Source organism: Schistocerca serialis, chromosome 10 (assembly GCF_023864345.2).
Source record: "Schistocerca serialis cubense isolate TAMUIC-IGC-003099 chromosome 10, iqSchSeri2.2, whole genome shotgun sequence".
In the NCBI taxonomy this organism is placed as follows: Eukaryota; Metazoa; Arthropoda; class Insecta; order Orthoptera; family Acrididae; genus Schistocerca; species Schistocerca serialis.
Window position 1 is genome coordinate 229,844,860 of NC_064647.1, and position 23,503 is coordinate 229,868,362.

At 42.3% G+C, this 23,503-nt stretch overlaps 1 protein-coding gene across 1 annotated transcript in view; it reads left to right on the forward strand.

The window, feature by feature from the left end:
- LOC126424714 (fibrillin-2) overlaps window positions 1-11,091 on the forward strand; it is a 161,950-nt gene extending 150,859 nt beyond the window's left edge. The window contains exon 6 of the mRNA XM_050087436.1: window positions 9,109-11,091. Within this exon, the coding sequence (XP_049943393.1) occupies window positions 9,109-9,215 (107 nt within the window). The 3' untranslated portion in view covers window positions 9,216-11,091. The remainder of the gene's footprint in view (window positions 1-9,108) is intronic.
- Window positions 11,092-23,503: the final 12,412 nt, after the last annotated feature.

Consider the following 23,503-nt stretch of genomic DNA (forward strand, 5'->3'; position numbering starts at 1 on the left):
TAAAGTTTCCCCTTCCTGGGACAATGAATTCACGGTGTTCTTATTTCAATTTCCAGGAGTGTACGAATTTTGATCTACCTGCTGTGAGCAATGCACTTTTCTTCCAATAGTGGTAGCACGTTATAGCACATACCTCTTTCCCATCACTAGAGGGCAGGTTGTCGGTATTAGGCGAGGCTCAACAGGGTCACGTGATACGACGCTCATCGGTGCAACACTCGCATTCCCACTGGGGCGATGCGGAACGCGATATGAGGCAGCTCAGCACAGGGAGTGGCGCACGCTCATAGCGCCGAGTGTGGCGTGTCGCAGCACATCGCGGCCAAATGTGTCACGTATTCAATCAAGACTGGAAAGAGCTACAGCTTTCCTCCCAGCGCTAAAGACAATCTGGATAGGTTAACTACATTTCTTATACAACAATATCTGCCATAAAATGCACCAACTGCCCAACGACTCTCGTTTCTCACTGCAAAATTTTCAAAATATGAGCATCGCTGTTCTTTACTTTGAAGTATCACAGCGACTATGGTTCATCTTCTCCTTCTTCGGCACTACAGCCTTTGGTGACCCTTGGCCTCCTCAACAACCTTCCTCCATACCTCTCTGTTCTCAGCTTGTTTCTTCCATCCACAGATCCGCATTTGGGCAAGGTCAACCAGCACGTCGTCCATCCATCTAGCTCCTGGTGTGCCCTTCCTTCTGGTGGAATACACTCTGGCAAGCATTATTCGTTTGGGCGTCCTGCCTTTCCCCATCCTCTCCACATGTCCTAACCAACGTATTCTTTGAGATTTGATAAATTTCCCTACAACTATGGGTAATAAGGAAAAGAAAACCAGTTCATTGTCAATCTGTAGGGGTTGTAGGAAAATAATTTTTTTTACTGAAAAGTTTCATTATGTTTCTATGCACTCCACCACTTTTGCTTCTGCATCGCATCATGTGCACCAGAGAGTCAAACAAACTCATACACATGACTAATAACGTGTAGGACATCCGCGAGTACGCGGAAGTGCCGCAATACCAGTGGCGTGGCTCTGAGCACTATGGGACTTACTTGCTGTGGTCATCAGTCCCCTAGAACTTGTTGTTGTTGTTGTGGTCTTCAGCCCTGAGACTGGTTTGATGCAGCTCTCCATGCTACTCTATCCTGTGCAAGCTTCTTCATCTCCCAGTACCTACTGCAACCTACATCCTTCTGAATCTGCTTAGTGTATTCATCTCTTGGTCTCCCCCTACGATTTTTACCCTCCACGCTGCCCTCCAATACTAAATTGGTGAACCCTTGATGCCTCAGAACATGTCCTACCAACCGATTCCTCCTACTGGTCAAGTTGTGCCACAAACTCCTTTTCTCTACAATCCTATTCAATACTTCCTCATTAGTTATGTGATCTACCCATCTAATCTTCAGCATTCTTCTGTAGCACCACATTTCGAAAGCTTCTATTCTCTTCTTGTCCAAACTATTTACCGTCCATGTTTCACTTCCATACATGGCTACACTCCATACAAATACTTTCAGAAATGACTTCCTGACACTTAAATCTATACGGCTACATTCCATTATCCTCGTTTTGCTTTTGTTGATGTTCATCTTATATCCTCCCTTCATGACACCATCCATTCCGTTCAACTGCTCTTCCAAGTCCTTTGCTGTCTCTGACAGAATTACAATGTCATCGGCGAACCTCAAAGTTTTTATTTCTTCTCCATGGATTTTAATACCTACTCCGAATTTTTCTTTTGTTTTCTTTCACTGCTTGCTCAATATACAGATTGAATAGCATCGGGGAGAGGCTACAACCCTGTCTTACTCCCTTCCCAACCACTGCTTCCCTTTCATGTCCCTCGACTCTTATAACTGCCATCTCATTTCTGTACAAATTGTAAATAGCCTTTCGCTCCCTGTATTTTACCCCTACCACCTTTAGAGTTTGAAAGAGAGTATTCCAGTCAACATCGTCAAAAGCTTTCTCTAAGTCTACAAATTCTAGAAACGTAGGTTTGCCTTTCCTTAATCTTTCTTCTAAGATAAGTCGTAAGGTCAGTATTGCCTCACGTGTTCCAACATTTCTACGGAATCCAAACTGATCTTCCCCGAGGTCGGCTTCTACTAGTTTTTCCACTCGTCTGTAAAGAATTCGTGTTAGTATTTTGCAGCTGTGCTTGGCATTGGAATTATTGTATTCTTCTTGAAATCTGAGGGTATTTCGCCTGTTTCATACATCTTGCTCACCAGATGGTAGAGTTTTGTCAGGACTGGCTCTCCCAAGGCCGTCAGTAGTTCTAATGGAATGTTGTCTACTCCGGGGGCCTTGTTTCGACTCAGGTCTTTCAGTGCTCTGTCAAACTCTTCACGCAGTATCTTATCTCCCATTTCATCTTCATCTACATCCTCTTCCATTTCCATAATATTGTCCTCAAGTGCATCGCCCTTGTATAGACCCTCTAAATACTCCTTCTACCTTTCTGCTTTCCCTTCTTTGCTTAGAACTGGGTTTCCATCTGAGCTCTTGATGTTCATGCAAGTGGTTCTCTTATCTCCAAAGGTCTCTTTAATTTTCCTGTAGGCAGTATCTACCTTACCCCTAGTGAGATAAGCCTCTACATATTTGTCCTCTAGCCATCCCTGCTTAGCCATTTTGCACTTCCTGTCGATCTCATTTTTGAGACGTTTGTATTCCTTTTTGCCTGTTTCACTTACTGCATTTTTATATTTTCTCCTTTCATCAATTAAATTCAATATTTCTTCTGTTACCCAAGGATTTCTACTAGCCCTCGTCTATTTACCTACTTGATCCTCTGCTGCCTTCACTACTTCATCCCTCAAAGCTACCCATTCTTCTTCTACTGTATTTCTTTCCCCCATTCCTGTCAATTGTTCCCTTATGCTCTCCCTGAATCTCTGTACAACCTCTGGTTCTTTCAGTTTATCCAGGTCCCATCTCCTTAAATTCCCACCTTTTTGCAGTTTCTTCAGTTTTATTCTACAGGTCATAACCAATAGATTGTGGTCAGAGTCCACATCTGCCCCTGGAAATGTCTTACAATTTAAAACCTGGTTCCTAAATCTCTGTCTTACCATTATATAATCTATCTGATACCTTTTAGTATCTCCAGGGTTCTTCCATGTATACAACCTTCTATCATGATTCTTAATCCAAGTGTTAGCTATGATTAAGTTGGGCTCTGTGCAAAATTCTACCAGGCGGCTTCCTCTTTCATTTCTTAGCCCCAATCCATATTCACCTACTACGTTTCCTTCTCTCCCTTTTCCTACACTCGAATTCCAGTCACCCATGACTATTAAATTTTCGTCTCCCTTCACTATCTGAATAATTTCTTTTATTTCATCATACATTTCTTCAATTTCTTCGTCATCTGCAGAGCTAGTTGGCATATAAACTTGTACTACTGTAGTAGGTGTGGGCTTCGTATCTATCTTGGCCACAATAATGCGTTCACTATGCTGTTTGTAGTAGCTTACCCGCATTCCTATTTTCCTATTCATTATTAAACCTACTCCTGCATTACCCTTATTTGACTTTGTGTTTATAACCCTGTAGTCACCTGACCAGAAGTCTTGTTCCTCCTGCCACCGAATTTCACTAATTCCCACTATATCTAACTAGAACGTAGAACTACTTAAATCTAACTAACCTAAGGACATCACACACATCCATGCCCGAGACAGGATTCGAATCTGCGACCTTACCGGTCGCGCGGTTCCAGACTGTAGCGCCTAGAACCGCACGGCCACTCCGTCAGGCCACGTGGCGTGGATTCGACTAATGTTTGAAATAGTGCTGGAAGCAACTGACACCATGAATGCTGCAGGATTGTCCATAAATACTTAAGAGCAAGAGGGCCTGGAGATCCCTTCTGAACAGCACGTTGCAGGGCATCCCAGATATGCTCAATGATGTTCATGTCTAGGGAGAATGGTGGCCAGCGGAAGTGTTTAAACTCAGAAGAGTGTTCCTGCTCTTTAGCAATTCTGGGCGTATGGGGTGTCGCATTGTCCTGCTGGAAATGTCCAAGTTAGTCGAAATGCGTAATATACATGAACGGATGCAGATGATCAGACAGGACGCTTACATACGTGTCACCTATGAGAGTCTCATATCACTCCAACTCCCCACGCCCCACAGCATTACAGAGACTCCACAGGCTTGAAGAGTCCGCTGCTAACATGCAGGGTCCATGGATTCATGCCGTTGTCTCCATACCTGTACACGCCCATCCGCTCGATAAAATTTGAAACGAGACTCGTGTGACCAGGTAACATGATTCCTGTCATCAACAGTCCAATGTGGGTCCAGGCGAGGCGTAAAGCTGCGTGTCGCGCAATCATCAAGGGTACACGAGCGGGCCTTCGGCTCCGAAAGTCCATATCGATGATGTTTCGTTGAATGGTTCGCACGCTGACACTTGTTGATGACCCACCATTGAAATCTGCAGCAATTTCGGATGTCGTGTTGAATGATTCTCTTCAGGCGTCGTTCGTTCCGTTCTTGTAGGATCTTTTTCCGACCGCAGCGATGTTGGAGATTTGATGTTTTGCCGGATTTCTGATATTCACGGTACACTCGTGAAACGGTGGTACGGGAAAATTCCCACTTCATCGCTACCTCGGAGATGCTGCGTCCCATCGCTCGTGCGCCGACTATAACACCACATTCAAATTCACTTAAATCTTGATAACCTGCCATTGCAGCAGCAGTAACCGGTCTAGCAACTGCGCCAGATACTTGTTGGGTTATACAGGCGTTGCCGGCCGCAGCACCGTATTCTGCCTGTTTACATATGTCTGCATTTGAATACACATGTGTATGCAAGTTTAATTGACGCTTCAGTGTATCATGTCCAATATCGTATCGCATCAGTATCACAATGTAACAAGTAGCCACGATGAAATTGTAATAAGTCGTCCCCAAATATTGGCACATCATACTCAGTTACAAAAAAACATCAATTTTCAATTATAGGGAAATTTTATACACTTCATCACTCACATGAAACTGCACTTGCACTGACATTCCATTGACACATAAATCGGCAAAGGGACCTTCTAAGACCCCTCAGTTGGGAACACCCTCGGTGCCAACCGTACACCTTTGTTGGTCGCTTTAAAAACGTTCTTGTACAGAGACAGCCATTCACTGATTTCAAAGCGCTGGCGTGACAGCTGTCCCTTCCGACACCCCTCAGATTTCGCATGTGGCCTACAGGCTCTAGTTCATTGATCTACTGCCACTCAGGTGGCTGTTGTCAAAATGGTTGCCCGTCACACCAGCGTCTAAGAGTCACTCAATCGTTCTCTCTCTGTACATGGACATTAAAGTTCCGGTTCTGTACTGAGTATGCCGAGTCCTATTCCGAATCAGTGCAACCAACAAAACATTTTCTGTATAATATCTGTGGAGAATGGGCTCACGATTATTTTGCAAGTACTGATAAACATTTTATGTACAAGAATTGCTGTTCCGATAGTGAAATTGATGTATCAGAATAAGAACTCTTGACAACATCAGATTACCAGCGATTTGTAAAAATACAATAGACTTTTCTGTAATACTGATAACAAATTACATATAAGAGAAAAACCACAAAAATTAATACAAAATTATAACTTTTTTTCATCAGTGCTTAACAGGCTATTCTATGTGCCATAAGTTACCTGATCCACTATAACAACATGCCACATTGCGGGGTAAATTGTTACAACCCGCAGCACGAGAAATAATATCAAGTCAGTGATATCCTGGTAGCGAGCATAAGGAAAAAATTATGCAATGCGTATATAATAATGGTCTATGTTGTAAGATATTTCACACTAAAGTAGCTCTAAAGCTTATTCAAGCAAATTGTAACAACTAGTTTGGGTCTGTCCTACGAAATGGCTAAAATCGCGCATTGAGCCACATGAAATTATTTCTTCCAAAATCTATACATGCATACGAAATTTCTTTTTCTATACATTCTAGTCTTTTCCCTGCAGCTTCACCCACATATGTGTTTGACACATGTATTGAAGACAACCCCCGCTTCCCCCTGTCTTTCTCCATTTCCCCCGACCCCCTCTCTCTCTGACCATATCTTCTTCCCCATTCTTCTGACAATGTCCTGCTTCCTCTTTCTCTCTTCCCATCTTTGCGTCCCCCTCTTCCTTCTTCACCTACCCACCACCTCGATTCAAATTCCTCCTGCCTAATGCATACCCCCTCCTCCCCTCTCTTTGTCCATATCCTTTTCCCTTTCATTCTGCATCCCCTCCGATATGCACATCAACTTCTCTCTAGACATAGCAGTCAGCATATGTAGTCCCTGCAATACAATTCAATAAACTAGGTCAGTACTACTCCCACAACATGCCTGTCATGCAGGGTAGACTATACATTGAGGGCCAGACAGTAATTTATTTGCCTCTGATGTACATAGTGCCATGCAAAGCAGGTCAATAAAGCAGGTCAACAACACTCCTGTCATCAAGGGCAGCCTACATATCAGAGCATGCAAAACTGTTTCTTACTCCTTGCATGTAGGCCACCCTGCAAAGAAGGTTGATTTCGTAGGCCGATACAACTCCCACACAACAAACCTGTTATGCAGGGTAGCCTATACTCCAATGACTCAAAAAATACGTTTTTTTCAATATCTCTGCTCCTATTTGAGCTAGGAGGTTATAAATCCAACACACACATACACACACCTGCTTCATATATATATATATATATATATATATATATATATATATATATACATATAATGTAAATTTTAAGTTGACAAACCAGAATAACTCCAAAAATAAGCTTCACACAAAAAACGTATTCATGTATAACTTCTTTATTGCTAAAATCTATTTGCAACACATTTTGCAGGCAGTACTGACACACACTTCTGAATGCATCTGCAAAATTGTATCATTGTACGATACACAGTTCAGAGATTCGATTATTTTCGAAGGGGACATTTGCTGGTGGTAAAATTAGTACCTTTAAAATTTCAAATGGGAACCCCCATTTTTTTATTGCAGAATGAGATTATACATTAAACTATGTACATTTTATCTTAAACATTTGTTTTGATTCTTGGTAGTTGGCGCTGTAATTCGAGAAAATCCATGTTCTCATTTTTGCGTGGGAAATGGTTATGGATAAATAAAAAATACCTATTTACTTCGTAAATTTTGATTGGCTGAAACTAAAACTTTCCCTCTCGCCTCACAGGGTGGGGTTTGAGAGAGAGGAATTAGAGTTTTACAAATGTTGACCCACATATTAATTTATTTTGGGTCAACACCAACAAAAGCAAATTGAGGATAATGAAATGTAGTCGAATTAAATCGGGTGATGCTGAGGGAATTAGATTAGGAAATAAGATGTCTAAAGTAGTAAATGAGTTTCGCTATTTGGGGGGCAAAAAAACTGATGATGGTCGAAGTAGAGAGGATATAAAATGTAGACTAGCAATGGCAAGGAAAGCGTTTCTGAAGAAGAGAAATTTGTTAACATCGAGTATAGATTTAAGGGTCAGGGAGTCGTTTATGAAAGTATTTGTATGGAGTGTAGGCATGTATGGAAGTGAAACATGGAAAATAAATAGCGTAGACAAGAAAAGAATAGATGCTTTCAAAATATGGTGCTATAGAAGAATGCTGCAGTTTAGGTGAGTAGATCACATAACTAATTAGGAGGCACTGAATAGAATTGGGGAGAAGAGAAATTTGTGGCACAATTTGACTAGAAGAAGGGATCGGTTGGTAGGACATGTTACGAGGCATCAAGGGATCACCAGTTTAGTATTGGAGAGCAGTGTGGAGGGTAAAAATCGTAGAGGGAGACCAGGAGATGAATACACTACACAGATTCAGAAGGATGTAGGGTGCAGTAGGAACTGGGAGATGAAGAAGCTTGCACAGGACAGGGTAGCATGGAGAGCTGCATCAAACCACTCTGGACTAAAGACCACAACAACAACAACCCTTTCATGGTAAAAATTTATTTTTCATGTATTTGAAAAAGAGAAGGTCGAAAGCTGACTTCCCTTCTGATAAATAATACACATTCACCGCCAAAAAATTTAAGCTGATTGATTTTGAAAATCTATGAAGTGGGATAGATGTGTCCAGCGAACCTCACAAGGCCCGTGTTTCCATCTGAACCTTCTGTACGATTATCAGAGTCTATTTTCGAATTTTAGAACGATTTTATCAGGATGGAAATTATGGAAAAAGTGTAATGAATAACTAGAAAAACACATTCAGTCTCCTGACATGAAAAACATGAAATATCCTATATACATTTTCAACATAAAATTTGAGTAGGGCTTTGACATACCGCGCACACCAATGTTTTCTACATCCTATGAAGTTTTCTGGAGCATATACGTCCCACAACACACAAATTATTTAGAAACCATCATAATTATTTCTGTATGTAGTAATATTTCAAAAAAGTCTGTAATGTACAGTAAAACACAGTTAGTTGTTTCAGATATTCTTGGAATAGAGAAGATGGTGATTTGATCAGATTTGTGTTAATAGAGTGGTCAGTGTACATACGCTCCACTGTCCAGTTAAATATTGGAGACACTAAGAATTCAGGAAACACTTTACTAAGGTGGCTGTACATGCCAGTTTGGTGTAGTAAAAAGAGCATTTGGCCAGAAATTTCCAATCAATAAACACGAACTTTACTAATGATGCAAAACATTATTTGAATTTACGATAATGATAAAAGGTAAAGAGATGAATTACAATTTTGTGCCACAGCCAGGACTTCAAAGCAGGCCTCCTTCTTATGAGGCAGATGCCTTAGATTACCCCGAAGCCCTCCCCTAACAATGAGCCCTCCCTCACAGGTCTGCGTAGCTGCGTTACCCACGCTGCTATGGTTGTATAATGGCTAACACATCTGCCGCGTAAACAAGAGACTTGTGTTCAAGTCCTGGATTTTTCACAAAATTTTAATTCATTTCTTCATCTTCTATCACTATCGTAGGTAAAGTTGAGATTCATATGTCTCAAGGAAAATTTAATTATATTTTTTTGAATTGTTCATGTTACGACATGGCAAACATCTGACAGATGTGAATGGTTAGTTGCAGGTCAGCGGGACTTCAACAACCCAATCTTCCAGATGGAGATAGACGAAGGCCCCAGCCTGCAGCCATTGGGGGTCAGCGGCAGCCTCATGGCCGTCTCCTAGACCTAGTCGAGTCTAGGCTGATCTAGCCTACATCTACTCCATTTTTAGTCCAATCGCCAGCTGGGACTGCTCAGCACCACCGTAACTCGACGACGCTTACCGAGTCCCATTGACACGACTGACTCTAACAGCAGTCTCAAAACGACTGTCTAGAGTGGGAGACAGGGTACTTCCAACCAAGTTACAAGGATACGCTTATAGAAAATAGGAAGACTCGACTCTCAGCGTGTACTGGTATACTTCGCACTTTACAACAGCCTGTCATCGTCTGTCTAGAAAAAAAAAAATGCGCTGTGGCGGTAGTAGCATTGTTCTCCTAGCCACAAAGAGCAACGATCTATTTCACAAAAGAAGCATATATTTAGAGCAAAGATATATTTTATAAACGAGGCTTATACCATAAACAATGCTGCTTCATTACAATACGTGTTTCAAGGTGTTTAGAGAATCGAACATCAAAGTTTTCGGAGGCTGTTGAATAGAAAACGACGCCGCCAGCTATCAGTTTGCGACGTTTGTGCAGTAGGCTAAGGTGGCAAGCTACAGATGTGTCCGCACTAGGTTCGACTCTCGTCATTTACATTTTTGTATCTAATCTTGCAGCATTACAACGAATCATAGGAAAGTAACACTAATAATTGTGGTACATTTGTGGAGAGATATAATCGACGTATAATAAGGTGTGATGATGAAACTAACATTTATTTAGCGAAACATTTGTAATCCCTAAATTCATTTTGAATTGCCCTGTACACTGATACACACAAAGGTTCACTGTACCAAGTTACAAGATATCACAATTTATAAAAGTTAATGAAAACAGAACTTTCCTCATGTTTTCTGCTTTTAAATACTCACTACTACATAACGCTGATTTTGTAGATGTTCTTTTCCCAACAACAGGAGCTTAACAACAAGTTGATTATACGTGTAGCTCACAGATAGTGTTATTGTGACTCAAGTTTTGAGACATTTAAGTGAATTTATAACCAAATACTACCGTCAGTACCAGACTCTTGTGTAAGCCACCTGCATTGAATGATAGATTCTCGTCAACTGCAGATACTTACTTTTCTCCATTTTTAGCAGTGAAGTGAGCTACCACAAAACTAAACCTCTGTTATTAATTAATCAACCACGTTTTTTACTTGCAAATGAATTTACATAAAAAGAAGAGCTTTACAAAGGTCAGATTATGTGAACCTATACATTCACTCCAAAATTTGTCATTGATTCCCCATAAGATAAATGTTGAAACACACAACTGTTATTAAGTATGTATTGTATGTAGTGAATATCGTGATTCTGTAAACAGACACATAATATTCTAATGCGCACAAAAGTTAGAATGACACGCGTTTTTCTGAAAGCATAACTTATTCCATGTGTCAATGTACACAGTCTACATCAACGTGCTTTTCTCAATGAGTCACTGTTTCGCCTGTCTGTTACATTATGTGGTGGGATTACATAAAGAGACTGACAGACTGATGGTGTTTTGGAATGCGGCAGCCAGGTGTTAGTTGTGCGGTGCTGTTCGGTGGTGGGGGAAGGCTAGTGGCATCACAAGCATAAAACGCCTTCAGCATTCAGTGGCATGGCGAAAAGTGGCACCACTATAGTGACGCGATCTGAATCTGGGAGTGTGCACACGCTACTTCAGATTTGCATGTGGAAACATACTTTTACTGAATGCACAGCAAAGGCGCTAATTCACTTAGGTAGTTGCTGGGATAATCTGATGTGTCAACAACAAACAGGCAAAATACGAATTGATACTGTGAATTTGTTCTAGTTAATACCAGTGCGTACATTTCAATGAAATGAGACCAAAGATTATTGTAATGCCAAAGAATAAACTTGTTTATTTTTTTTATTTTGATTTTTTTATTTGTGTTTCTGTGCTGCTGTACCATTCAGCCAAAATAAACTTGTAAATATTGTGCTGTCAAAGTAACTGTCAAATTAAACGCGCAAAAGTTAGCTGTAAACAATGTCAGTTACTGGAAAAGCAACAATATAGTCTTCGTTGTCTAGGGGGGAATTCGAGGTATCCAGACATGAAATTTGGGTATATTTTAAAATCTTTGAGACCAGCATTAGTGTGAGACTTGATTATGTCCGTCTGGCTACTGTGTCCAACAACTCAACTTCCTGCAGCATCGCGCTGCATTAAACGCTCATAAACGTTTGTAACGTTATTAATATGTTCAGTAGGTATAGGAGATTATTAGTAGAAGAAAGTACTTTTATTTAATTCATTGTAAACAACCTTAAACATCCAAAATGTTGTACACTATTTGTGATCCAGGATTAACAAAGAAACATATACGTTAATGTAAATGAAACTGGAGCGTCGTATCGCTTCTTTTCCGGAAGGTGCCAAGAAGTAACAAGCTCACATGAAAACCAGTCGTTTTATTTTATTTGATAATTAAGAAAAAAAAGCCCTGCTCATACTTTCATTTTATTATTCATTAATAGCACAACGCATATCTGTTGCAGTATTTCAGGCTGTTCTCTACAAATTTGCGTGCTAATTTTTGTTCAGAATTTTAAGTACTATGTTAATAGATCTTTGTTTATGGCCTTTGTATGTGTAACTGGCATTAAAAGTTCGTGTGGTTTTGAATTGCATCCATCACCCGTAATTACACTTTTTTCACAAAAGCCGTGCCCAGTACTGTCTGAGTATGTCTCAATTCTCACTGCATGGTATCATCCCTTAAACGGGTACTCGGCCTGCACGTCTTTATCTCGTTGTGACCATGGTAAGCGTCTTCATGTGTTAAGAGTTGTTACAATGTGGCGGTCGTGTTCTGATGCTTTTCGAAGTATTTACTCCAGAATGCTACTTTAATGTATTTTGAGCTGGTAGTCTACTATTAGTAAGAATGTGTCATAAATGTGTAGTGCAGATAAGTACCTTCTGCTACATTTGTGCCGAAATGCTGCCAGGAAACGTTCTGTTGCTCGTGTTATAAAAAGATGCATATGTGCCGTTTGCTGCTCGGACTCCAGTTGATTTGGGTTATGCCCCCCCCCCCCCCCGCAATAAACAAAGGGATTACCGTGAATAAAAAACCAAAGTCAGTATACTCCAACATACGGTCGGCAAATTAATGTAAATTATACGAGTGTGTGCGGAACAGTGACACCTCAGGATTTTTATGTGGAAACTCCTTAGGATTTTTAAATAAAACAAACGTTATTAACATTCTATGCCTCTACTCTTGTATTATGGCATTCTGCCTTACGGCAGGTCTTGTCATGGGTTAAGCCTCTTCCACTTTTGTCTGTGCATAGTCAGTCTTTTCATTTCTGAATATTTGCCTCCTTTGATATTCTCCAGCATTTGATATCTTCTCTTTTCGCTTCCCCTTTTCCCCTCCACCATTCCTTCTACTCCTTCTTTCAATAAACAGTCCCTCCTCAATGTCCAGTCCAGTTCCGTTTTCTCTTTCTGATGACTTTCAGCATGTTTCTTTCTTCTCCAACTCTTCTTAATACTTCTTCATTCCTTACTCGGTCTTCCCATTTAACTTTTTCCATTCTTCTCCATATCCACATCTCTAGTGCCGCCAATCTTCTTTTATCTTCCTTCCTCAATTTCTAGGTCTCTGCACCATATAGCGCAACGCTCCAGATGTAACATTTGGCAAGTCTTTTCCTCAGATCTTTGTTTAGTGGTCCGAAAAGTAATTTCTTGAATCCTTCTTTTGCCATTGCAATTCTTTTCCTAATTTCTGTTGAGCAGTACATATCATCCATTATTACACTTCCCAAGTAATTGAAGTTATTCACTTGCTGTATTTCCTCTCCCCCTATTTTTCAGACGGCATTTTCTCCCCTTTCATCCAAGTACCATGCTTTTCGTTTTCTTCTTGTTAATCTTCATTCCATATTCTTCTAATCTTGTGTTTAGATGATCTAACTCTCTTGCACTCTCTGCCATCACAAACATGTCTGCAAATCTTATGCACTCCACTCTCCGATCCCCTATACAAGGTCCTCTCCTTCCGTCAAAACTTTCACTAATAATGTCCTCCAGATATACACTGAACAGTGTTGGTGATAAACAACAATCTCGTCTTACACCTCTTCCCTGTTCTATTTCTGCACTCATCACGCCTCTTATTCTTACTCTTGCTCTCTGGCTCAAATATAAATTTCTAATTAGCCGTCTATTCCTCCAGTCAACTCGACGTTTCTTTAGGATTTCCATCAGTTTGTCCCATCTGACACAGTGAAAAGCCTTCTCAAGATCAATGAACACAACATACACCTTCCTTTTCTTCTCCATGTACCTCTCCCCTGTCACTCTCAGTAACCCAGTGGCATCTCTAGTTCCCACTCCTCGCCTGAAACCAAATTGTTCATTTCCTATTACGCATTTCAGCTTTCCGTATAGCCTTCTGTTGAGCGTCCTCAGCAAGACTTGGGCTGCATGCGATATCAGGCCCACTGTTCTATGTTCCTCACACTTTTTGCTGTTCTTTTTCTTTTCTATACGTATTAAGTAATTTTCTGTAAAGTCCTTTGGCCATTTTCCTGTCACGTATATTTGATTACACAATTGAATCAACTCCCTTTTTCCTTCTTTCTCCAGCGACTTTAACAGTTCAGCACGAATCTCATGAATTCCCATTGCCTTTCCGTTTTTCATCTCTTTCATACACTCCTGGAAATGGAAAAAAGAACACATTGACACCGGTGTGTCAGACCCACCATACTTGCTCCGGACACTGCGAGAGGGCTGTACAAGCAATGATCACACGCACGGCACAGCGGACACACCAGGAACCGCGGTGTTGGCCGTCGAATGCCGCTAGCTGCGCAGCATTTGTGCACCGCCGCCGTCAGTGTCAGCCAGTTTGCCGTGGCATACGGAGCTCCATCGCAGTCTTTAACACTGGTAGCATGCCGCGACAGCGTGGACGTGAACCGTATGTGCAGTTGACGGACTTTGAGCGAGGGCGTATAGTGGGCATGCGGGAGGCCGGGTGGACGTACCGCCGAATTGCTCAACACGTGGGGCGTGAGGTCTCCACAGTACATCGATGTTGTCGCCAGTGGTCGGCGGAAGGTGCACGTGCCCGTCGACCTGGGACCGGACCGCAGCGACGCACGGATGCACGCCAAGACGGTAGGATCCTACGCAGTGCCGTAGGGGACCGCACCGCCACTTCCCAGCAAATTAGGGACACTATTGCTCCTGGGGTATCGGCGAGGACCATTCGCAACCGTCTCCATGAAGCTGGGCTACGGTCCCGCGCACCGTTAGGCCGTCTTCCGCTCACGCCCCAACATCGTGCAGCCCGCCTCCAGTGGTGTCGCGACAGGCGTGAATGGAGGGACGAATGGAGACGTGTCGTCTTCAGCGATGAGAGTCGCTTCTGCCTTGGTGCCAATGATGGTCGTATGCGTGTTTGGCGCCGTGCAGGTGAGCACCACAATCAGGACTGCATACGACCGAGGCACACAGGGCCAACACCCGGCATCATGCTGTGGGGAGCGATCTCCTACACTGGCCGTACACCACTGGGTATCGTCGAGGGGACACTGAATAGTGCACGGTACATCCAAACCGTCATCGAACCCATCGTTCTACCATTCCTAGACCGGCAAGGGAACTTGCTGTTCCAACAGGACAATGCACGTCCGCATGTATCCCGTGCCACCCAACGTGCTCTAGAAGGTGTAAGTCAACTACCCTGGCCAGCGAGATCTCCGGATCTGTCCCCCATTGAGCACGTTTGGGACTGGATGAAGCGTCGTCTCACGCGGTCTGCACGTCCAGCACGAACGCTGGTCCAACTGAGGCGCCAGGTGGAAATGGCATGGCAAGCCATTCCACAGGACTACATCCAGCATCTCTACGATCGTCTCCATGGGAGAATAGCAGCCTGCATTGCTGCGAAAGGTGGATATACACTGTACTAGTGCCGACATTGTGCATGCTCTGTTGCCTGTCTCTATGTGCCTGTGGGTCTGTCAGTGTGATCATGTGATGTATCTGACCCCAGGAATGTGTCAATAAAGTTTCCCCTTCCTGGGACAATGAATTCACGGTGTTCTTATTTCAATTTCCAGGAGTGTAGATTCTTCAACCTCCCAAGGTCTTCTTCTCAACATAGTGGCCCTGGCGCCGAACACATTTCTCCCAACGAGAGATTAGTTTGTTGGTACCGTCACTGAAGAATGTTTTACTTTCTCGACGGAGTCACTACCTCACCTCTGGTTGCACCGCTTCATCACTATCAAAGCTAAGTCCCGAAGGTGCTTGTTAAGTTTTGGAAACAGATGAAAATCGAATGGGGTCAAATCGGGACAGTAGGGCGGGTGGTCGATGGCTGCCATCCCGAGACGTCGCACTGTTGTGTGGGTTGGGACTGCCATGACGGGGGAAATGGTCGTGCCCCACGTGTGGACCAACTCTTCGAATTCGAAACTCGATTACAGCTCGCTGTTTCTCAAGCACCGACATAGTTACGTTACACGCCGCCATGTTACACTCTACAATTCGCAGCCCTCTAGCGGCAGAAGGCTGCAAATACGTGTACACAAAGAATAAAGATGTAGAATGTCAATAACATTTATTTGATTTACAAGCCTGCTTTTTTTTAAACAAGTACAGACATGCCAACTCTCCTGATTTAAGCAGGATTTTTCCTTCTACCTCCCGATCTCCCGACCATGAAGACCGACCTCCCGATTTTCAGAGCAGTTTCAATACTTACCTTACTATTTGAAAATCCTGCGCCTTCGATATTTTGGTGGATGAGAAGGTCTGGCTGCTACTTGTCTACGATAACTTTGGTAGATTGGTGCGGTGGCTGTCGGGAGCGGCAGTGGGCGTATTTCGCGCTTCGTATGCACCAGGAAGTAAGGAACTTGTCGTTGGCAGCGTTCGGAGACAAATGAATATCTTTGAACCAGTGCCGATATCCTCCACGTCTGGTAGCATCAGTGCAATCGTAAAGGTATTGTGGACAAGGAGTAGTCGATAGTCGTTCCAAGCGAAGTGTTCAGCGTTGGTCTTTCTACAAGGAAGTGTTGCCAAGTTGGGGGATTTCCTCCTAAATTTAGGGGGAATTAAGCTGCCTAGGGGGAAGTTAGAGGGATAAAAAAAATATATAGGGTTACTACCCTCCCCTCCCCGCCCCTCCACTCGCCAATTTCATCATTCTTGACTCCCTTTTACCACCCCCCCCCCCCCCCGCCCGCTCGCTTACCCGACAGTGTGACAAATTATTTAGGGGAATTTGAAGTGCAATATAGGGGGAAACGGTGCACCAGGGTTGGCATCATTGCTAGATGACCATTGTCTAGAACATAGGACCATTGTGTTCTCGGTTCTGCTGCGTGATTTGTGTACTCTGTAGTAGTTGTTGGCTGCGTATCATGGAGGTGTTGCTTATTTTTTGTGCAGGATGGCGAAGAAATACGATGCAGTGTTCAGAATCGTATATAAGGAAGAGTTTCCGTGTTTAAGTGAATCGAAGAAGGGACAAACTTATGCATTTTGTTGAGTATGTCGATGTGACTTTTCAGTGGCTCATGGCGGGAAATGCGGCATTCTTGAACATGTGCAAACAAAAAGACACAAGGAGAGTGTCCATTGCGTAGAACAGAACCAGAAACTTAACTTCTCGTGTAAACCCCAAAATGTAGATTCTGTGACGAATGCCGAGGCTTTATTTACCTCATTTATTGTAGACCATAACATGACTATAAACTGTGCCGACCACGCTGGGCCTTTGCTTCGCAAAATGTTTCCCGATTCTGAAATTGCGAAACAATATGGGTGTGCCAGGTACAGGTACTGAATTACTGCAACTTTGTCAGGGATGTGTTGTAATTCACAATAGTACAGCGCTAAAATTTTTCTGATTTTTCACTTTTGAAAGTTGGCATGTCTGCAAGTACCTTTTTGAAATAAAAATAAAGTAATTAAACTTTTTTTAGAAATTTTATTTTTTCTTCGAAGCACGTACCTTACTTTTCTACATAATTCCCACGAACATTAAGGCATTTATCGTATCGTACAAACCACATTGAATACGATTCTTGTACAGATCTGCCGCCTGACCATAACTGACGATAATTTAGAATTCCAGTAACAATTGAATAAATGACACTTCTTGACACTTGAGGAAACTCATCACATACGTCGAAATTGTAAAGCATGTGTTCTCTCTCACTATTTCATCAACTTTCTGCACGAAATCGTCAGTTATCACTGAAGGTCGATCACTTCGTTCGCCATCATGCACATTCGTACGCCTTCTTTTAGGCCTCACCCATTTCCATATGTACCATCCAATTGCACATAATTATGAAGAAGTGTGCTTTACGCAATTGTTACAGAACGATTAAATTATCGAAAGTTATGCTCAGGCGGCAGATTTCTACAAATGTAGTATTCCAAATTGGTTCTATGATATGGTAAGTGTCTTAATATTCGTGAGAATTATGTAGGAAAGTAAATTAAAGTACGAGTTTTCGTGTAACCATAGAATTTCTATGAAAATTTGCTTGTTTCGCTTTTTGTTCAAAATGGAACTTACTGAAAAAACGTGCATTGTAGAAAAGTTTAACAGTTTTCTCTTTAAGAAATTCAGAGGCATTATTTTTCAGCCTCGTATAGAATTGGACTTATTAAGAATTTTGTGAACGCGTTAAATGTGACTCAACATTTACTTTCTTACTTCAGAAGTACCCTAGGCTTAATTTCGAAAATTTGAAAGCAAATGTCTTTGCCTGCCCACAAATGGGAGAGGATCTTAAAGACAAAAAAAAATGTGTGTGAAATATTATGGGACTTACTGCTAAGGTCATCAGTCCATAAGCTTACACACTACTTAACCTAAATTATCCTAAGGACAAACACACACACCCATGCCCGAGGGAGGACTCGAACCTCCGCCGGGACCTCTTAAAGACAGTTTGAAATACCGGTGAAGAAGAAGACAGAAACGTCACAGCAATCTTTTAAGAATATTTAAATTGATTTTCTGGGATGTTTCAAAGTAGAAAATTTCAGAGAGCTTGTGGATGACCCCACATACGAACAGCCGTAATGTAACATCTTACTAAAAGTGCACTTTTCCTAAACACTCATCGATTTATTCGCGTCTAATTTCGTTGATGTGATTTGACACTAACTTATTATATGTAAAATGGCTATAGAACTATGAAGTATTTGAGAGTAATGGCTTCAAATGGCTCTGAGCACTGTGGCACTTTACTTCTGAAGTCATCAATCGCCTAGAACTTAGAACTAATTAAACCTAACTAACCTAAGGACATCACACACATCCATGCCTTAGGCAGGATTCGAACCTGCGACCGTAGCGGTCGCTCGGTTCCAAACTGTAGCGCCTAGAACCGCACGGCCACTCCGACCGGCTGAGAGTAATGAATAGACTGTTTCACTGAAGTAAAAGAATGGACTGGACAGCCGCTACGTCAAGCGATTATTGTTGATTGGTGGAAAGGAATGCTCCGGTAACACAGCACCACGGCAAGACCAAAAAGAGACACTCTTAAGGTAGATAGTTGAATTTTTTTCATCGACTCTTCAAAGACATGCTGACTGGGCGGTGTGTGAGTCACCCCTGGGTGTGGTGGCTATCCCGCGTGATGTGAACCACGGTAGAGAACTGGCGTGAATGTGCCAGTCGGTTGCGTGGGAAGTGCAGCGATATGGGTCGAGGTGGAGACGTGACTCAACGTCAGAAGGGAGCTCCCGTGTCTGGGCGTTCCCAAGAGTCCACCGTGAATGAAATTGCCACGTTTGTTTAGTGTATCATTGCGGACTGTCCAACGTGTCTACCAGGAATGGTGAGCCGCCCACAGTTACGTAACACAGCACAAGAGCGATAATCGACACAAACCAGGGGCGAGGTGTCAATGACAGTTCCTGCTGCCAGTGAATCAGGTCCATCTCGACCAGGTGCGAAGTGACCATTGCAAAGACGTCTACATGCAATCGAAACTTCGAGGACGATATATATTAATCAGATATTACATGCTCCAACTTTAAGGAGGGAGATGTTCTGGGTTTATCCGTGCAGCTGTGTTGGTCAGGGTGAGAGGGCGGCGCAGTGTTTACCGTATTTTACGGACTATAAGACGCTCCGGACTATAACACGCACCTTAAGCTTTTAGCAGCTATTTAAAAAATAACATTTTTTACCATTTTTATTATTAGATCGCAAAGACAGACTAAAAAATTCTTAGTTTATAAAACCGAACAGACCTTTAAAATTCCTGAAAATCGTCATCTCAGCACACACTTGTTTGATTCTAGATCGTTTTAAAGCTCCCTTCGACATGAATTCATGTTGTGTTTCATCCATCATGCACCTGTTCCACTCGTCACTGATGTTGTGTTGTTGTGCTCCGGAGACTGGTTTGATGCAGCTCTCCATGCTACTCTATCCTGTGCAAGCTTCTTCATCTCCTAGTACCTACTGCAACCTACATCCTTCTGAATCTGCTTAGTGTATTCATCTCTTGGTCTCCCTCTACGATTTTTACCCTCCACGCTGCCCTCCAATGCTAAATTGGTGATCCCTTGATGCCTCAGAACATGTCCTACCAACCGATCCCTTCTTCTAGTCAAGTTGTGCCACAAATTTCTCTTCTCCCCAGTTCTATTCAATACCTCCTCATTAGTTATATGATCTACCCACCTAATCTTCAGCATTCTTCTGTAGCACCACATATCGAAAGCTTCTTTTCTCTTCTTGTCCAAACTATTTAAGGTCCATGTTTCACTTCCATACATGGCTACACTCCATACAATTACTTCCAGAAATGACTACGTGACATCTAAAATCCATACTCGATCTGAACAAATTTCTCTTCTTCAGAAACGCTTTCCTTGCCATTGCCAGTCTACATTTTATATCCTCTCTACTTCGACCATCATCAGTTATTTTGGTCACCAAATAGCAAAACTCCTTTACTACTTTAGGTGTCTCATTTCCTAATCTAATTCCCTCAGCATCACTCGAGTTACTTCGACTGCATTCCATTATCCTCGTTTTGCTTTTGTTGATGTTCATCTTATATCCTCCTTTCAAGACACTGTCCATTCCGTTCAACTGCTCTTCCAAGTCCTTTGCTGTCTCTGACAGAATTACAATGTCATTGGCGAACCTCAAAGTTTTTATTTCTTCTCCATGGATTTTAATACCTACTCCGAATTTTTCCTTTGTTTCCTTCACTGCTTGCTCAATATACAAATTGAACAACATCGGGGGAGGCTACACCCCTGTCTCACTCACTTCTCAACCACTGCTTCGCTTTCGCACCCCTCGACTCTTATAACTGCCATCTGGTTTCTGCACTGCCATCTGGTTTGCAAATAGCCTTTCGCTCCCTGTATTTTACCCCTGCCAACTTTAGAATTTGAAAGAGAGTATTCCAGTCAACATTGTCAAAAGCTTTCTCGCAGTCTACAAATGCTAGAAACGTAGGTTTGCCTTCCCTTAATCTAGCTTCTAAGATAAGTCGTAGGGTCAGTATTGCCTCACGTGTTCCAACATTTCTACGGAATCCAAACTGATCTTCCGCGAGGTCGCCTTCTACCAGTTTTGCCATTCGCCTGTAAAGAATTCACGTTAGTATTTTGGAGCTGTGACTTATTAAACTGATAATTAGGTAACTTTCACATCTTTCAACACCTGCTTTATTTGGGATTGGAATTATTATATTCACTGACATGCACTTTAAATAGTTTATTTATCGAGACATCGAGCCGGCCGCTGTGGCCTAGCGGCTCTTGGCGCTTCAGTCCGGAACCACGCTGCTACGGTCGCAAGTTCGAATCCTGCCTCGGGCATGGATGTGTGTGATGTCCTTAGGTTAGTTAGGTTTGAGTAGTTCTAAGTCTAGGGGACTGATGACCTCAGATGTTAAGTCCTATAGTGCTTGGAGCCATTTTTCTGAGCCATCGAGAGGTTGCGATTGTGAAGTAAGTCCTCGTGGAATAACAACAAGTGCTGTATTTCCCTGTCTCAGTTTCTCTTTTACAGAATTTTTCAAATGACTACTAAACTGATCCAGCACAAAAAGAGAACTGTTCTTCAATAAAGCACATTTACTTCCTTCCCACAGTCTGTTAATCCACAATTTCCTAACAGCCTCCTCCATCGAGCTCTTGTCATGTACGTGAAAAACACCTGGCAGCATTTCAGAAGGTCTTGGCAAGGTTTTGGCCTTGAAAATAATCATTGGATTCAGTTCAGTACAGTCAGTAGGCAGTACAGTTGAAGAGGAATGGACATCTCTCAAAAGGGCCATCACAGAAGTTGGGAAGGAAAACATAGGTACAATAAAGGTAGCTGCGAAGAAACCATGGGTAACAGAAGAAATACTTTAGTTGATTGATGAAAGGAGGAAGTACAAACATTTTCCGGGAAAATCAGGAATACAGAAGTACAAGTCGCTGAGGAATGAAATAAATAGGAAGTACAGGGAAGCTAAGACGAAATGGCTGCAGAAAAAATGTGAAGACATCGAAAAAGATATGATTGTCGGAAGGACAGACTCAGCATACAGGAAAGTCAAAACAACCTTCGGTGACATTAAAAGCAACGGTGGTAACATTAAGAGTGCAATGGAAATTCCACTGTTAAATGCAGAGGAGAGAGCAGATAGGTGGAAAGAATACATTGAAAGCCTCTATGAGGGTGAAGATTTGTCTGATGTGATAGAAGAAGAAACAGGAGTCGATTTAGAAGAGATAGGGGATCCAGTATTAGAATCGGAATTTAAAAGAGCTTTGGAGGACTTACGGTCAATTAAGGCAGAAGGGATAGATAACATTCCATCAGAATTTCTAAAATCATTGGGGGAAGTGGCAACAAAACGACTATTCACGTTGGTGTGTAGAATATATGAGTCTGGCGATATACCATCTGACTTTCGGAAAAGCATCATCCACACAATTCCGAAGACGGCAAGAGCTGACAAGTGCAAGAATTATCGCACAATCAGCTTAACAGCTCATGCATCGAAGCTGCTTACAGGAATAATATACAGAAGAATGGAAAAGAAAATTGAGAATGCGCTAGGTGACGATCAGTTTGGCTTTAGGCTAAATGGCTCTGAGCACTATGGGACTCAACTGCTGAGGTCATTAGTCCCCTAGAACTTAGAACTAGTTAAACCTAACTAACCTAAGGACATCACACACATCCATGCCCGAGGCAGGATTCGAACTTGCGACCGTAGCGGTCTCGCGGTTCCAGATTGCAGCGCCAGAACCGCGCGGCCACTTCGGCCGGCAGTTTGGCTTTAGGAAAAGTAAAGGAACGAGAGAGGCAATTCTGACGTTACGCTAATAATGGAAGCAAGGCCAAAGAAAAATCAAGACACTTTCATAGGATTTGTCGACCTGGAAAAAGCGTTCGATAATATAAAATGGTGCAAGCTGTTCGAGATTCTGAAAAAAGTAGGGTTAAGCTATAGGGAGAGACGGGTCATATACAATATGTACAACAACCAAGAGGGAATAATAAGAGTGGACGATCAAGAACGAAGTGCTCGTATTAAGAATAGTGTAAGACAAGGCTGTAGCCTTTCGCCCCTACTCTTCAATGTGTACATCGAGGAAGCAATGACGGAAATAAAAGAAAGGTTCAGGAGTGGAATTAAAATACAAGGTGAAACGATATCAATGATACGATTCGCTGATGACATTGCTATCCTGAGTGAAAGTGAAGAAGAATTAAATGATCTGCTGAACGGAATGAACAGTCTAAGGAGTACACAGTATGGTTTGAGAGTAAATCGGGGAAAGACGAAGGTAATGAGAAGTAGTAGAAATGAGAACAGCGAGAAACTTAACATCAGGATTGATGGTCACGAAGTCAATGAAGTTAAGGAATTCTGCTACCTAGGCAGTAAAATAACCAATGACGGACGGAGCAAGGAGGACATCAAAAGCAGACTCGCTATGGCAAAAAAGGCATTTCTGGCCAAGAGAAGTCTACTAATATCAAATACCAGCCTTAATTTGAGGAAGAAATTTCTGACGATGTACGTCTGGAGTACAGCATTGTATGGTAGTGAAACATGGACTGTGGGAAAACCGGAACAGAAGAGAATCGAAGCATTTGAGATGTGGTGCTATAGACGAATGTTGAAAATTAGGTGGACTGATAAGGTAAGGAATGAGGAGGTTCTACGCCGAATCGGAGAGGAAAGGAATATGTGGAAAACACTGATAAGGAGAAGGGACAGGATGATAGGACATCTGCTAAGACATGAGG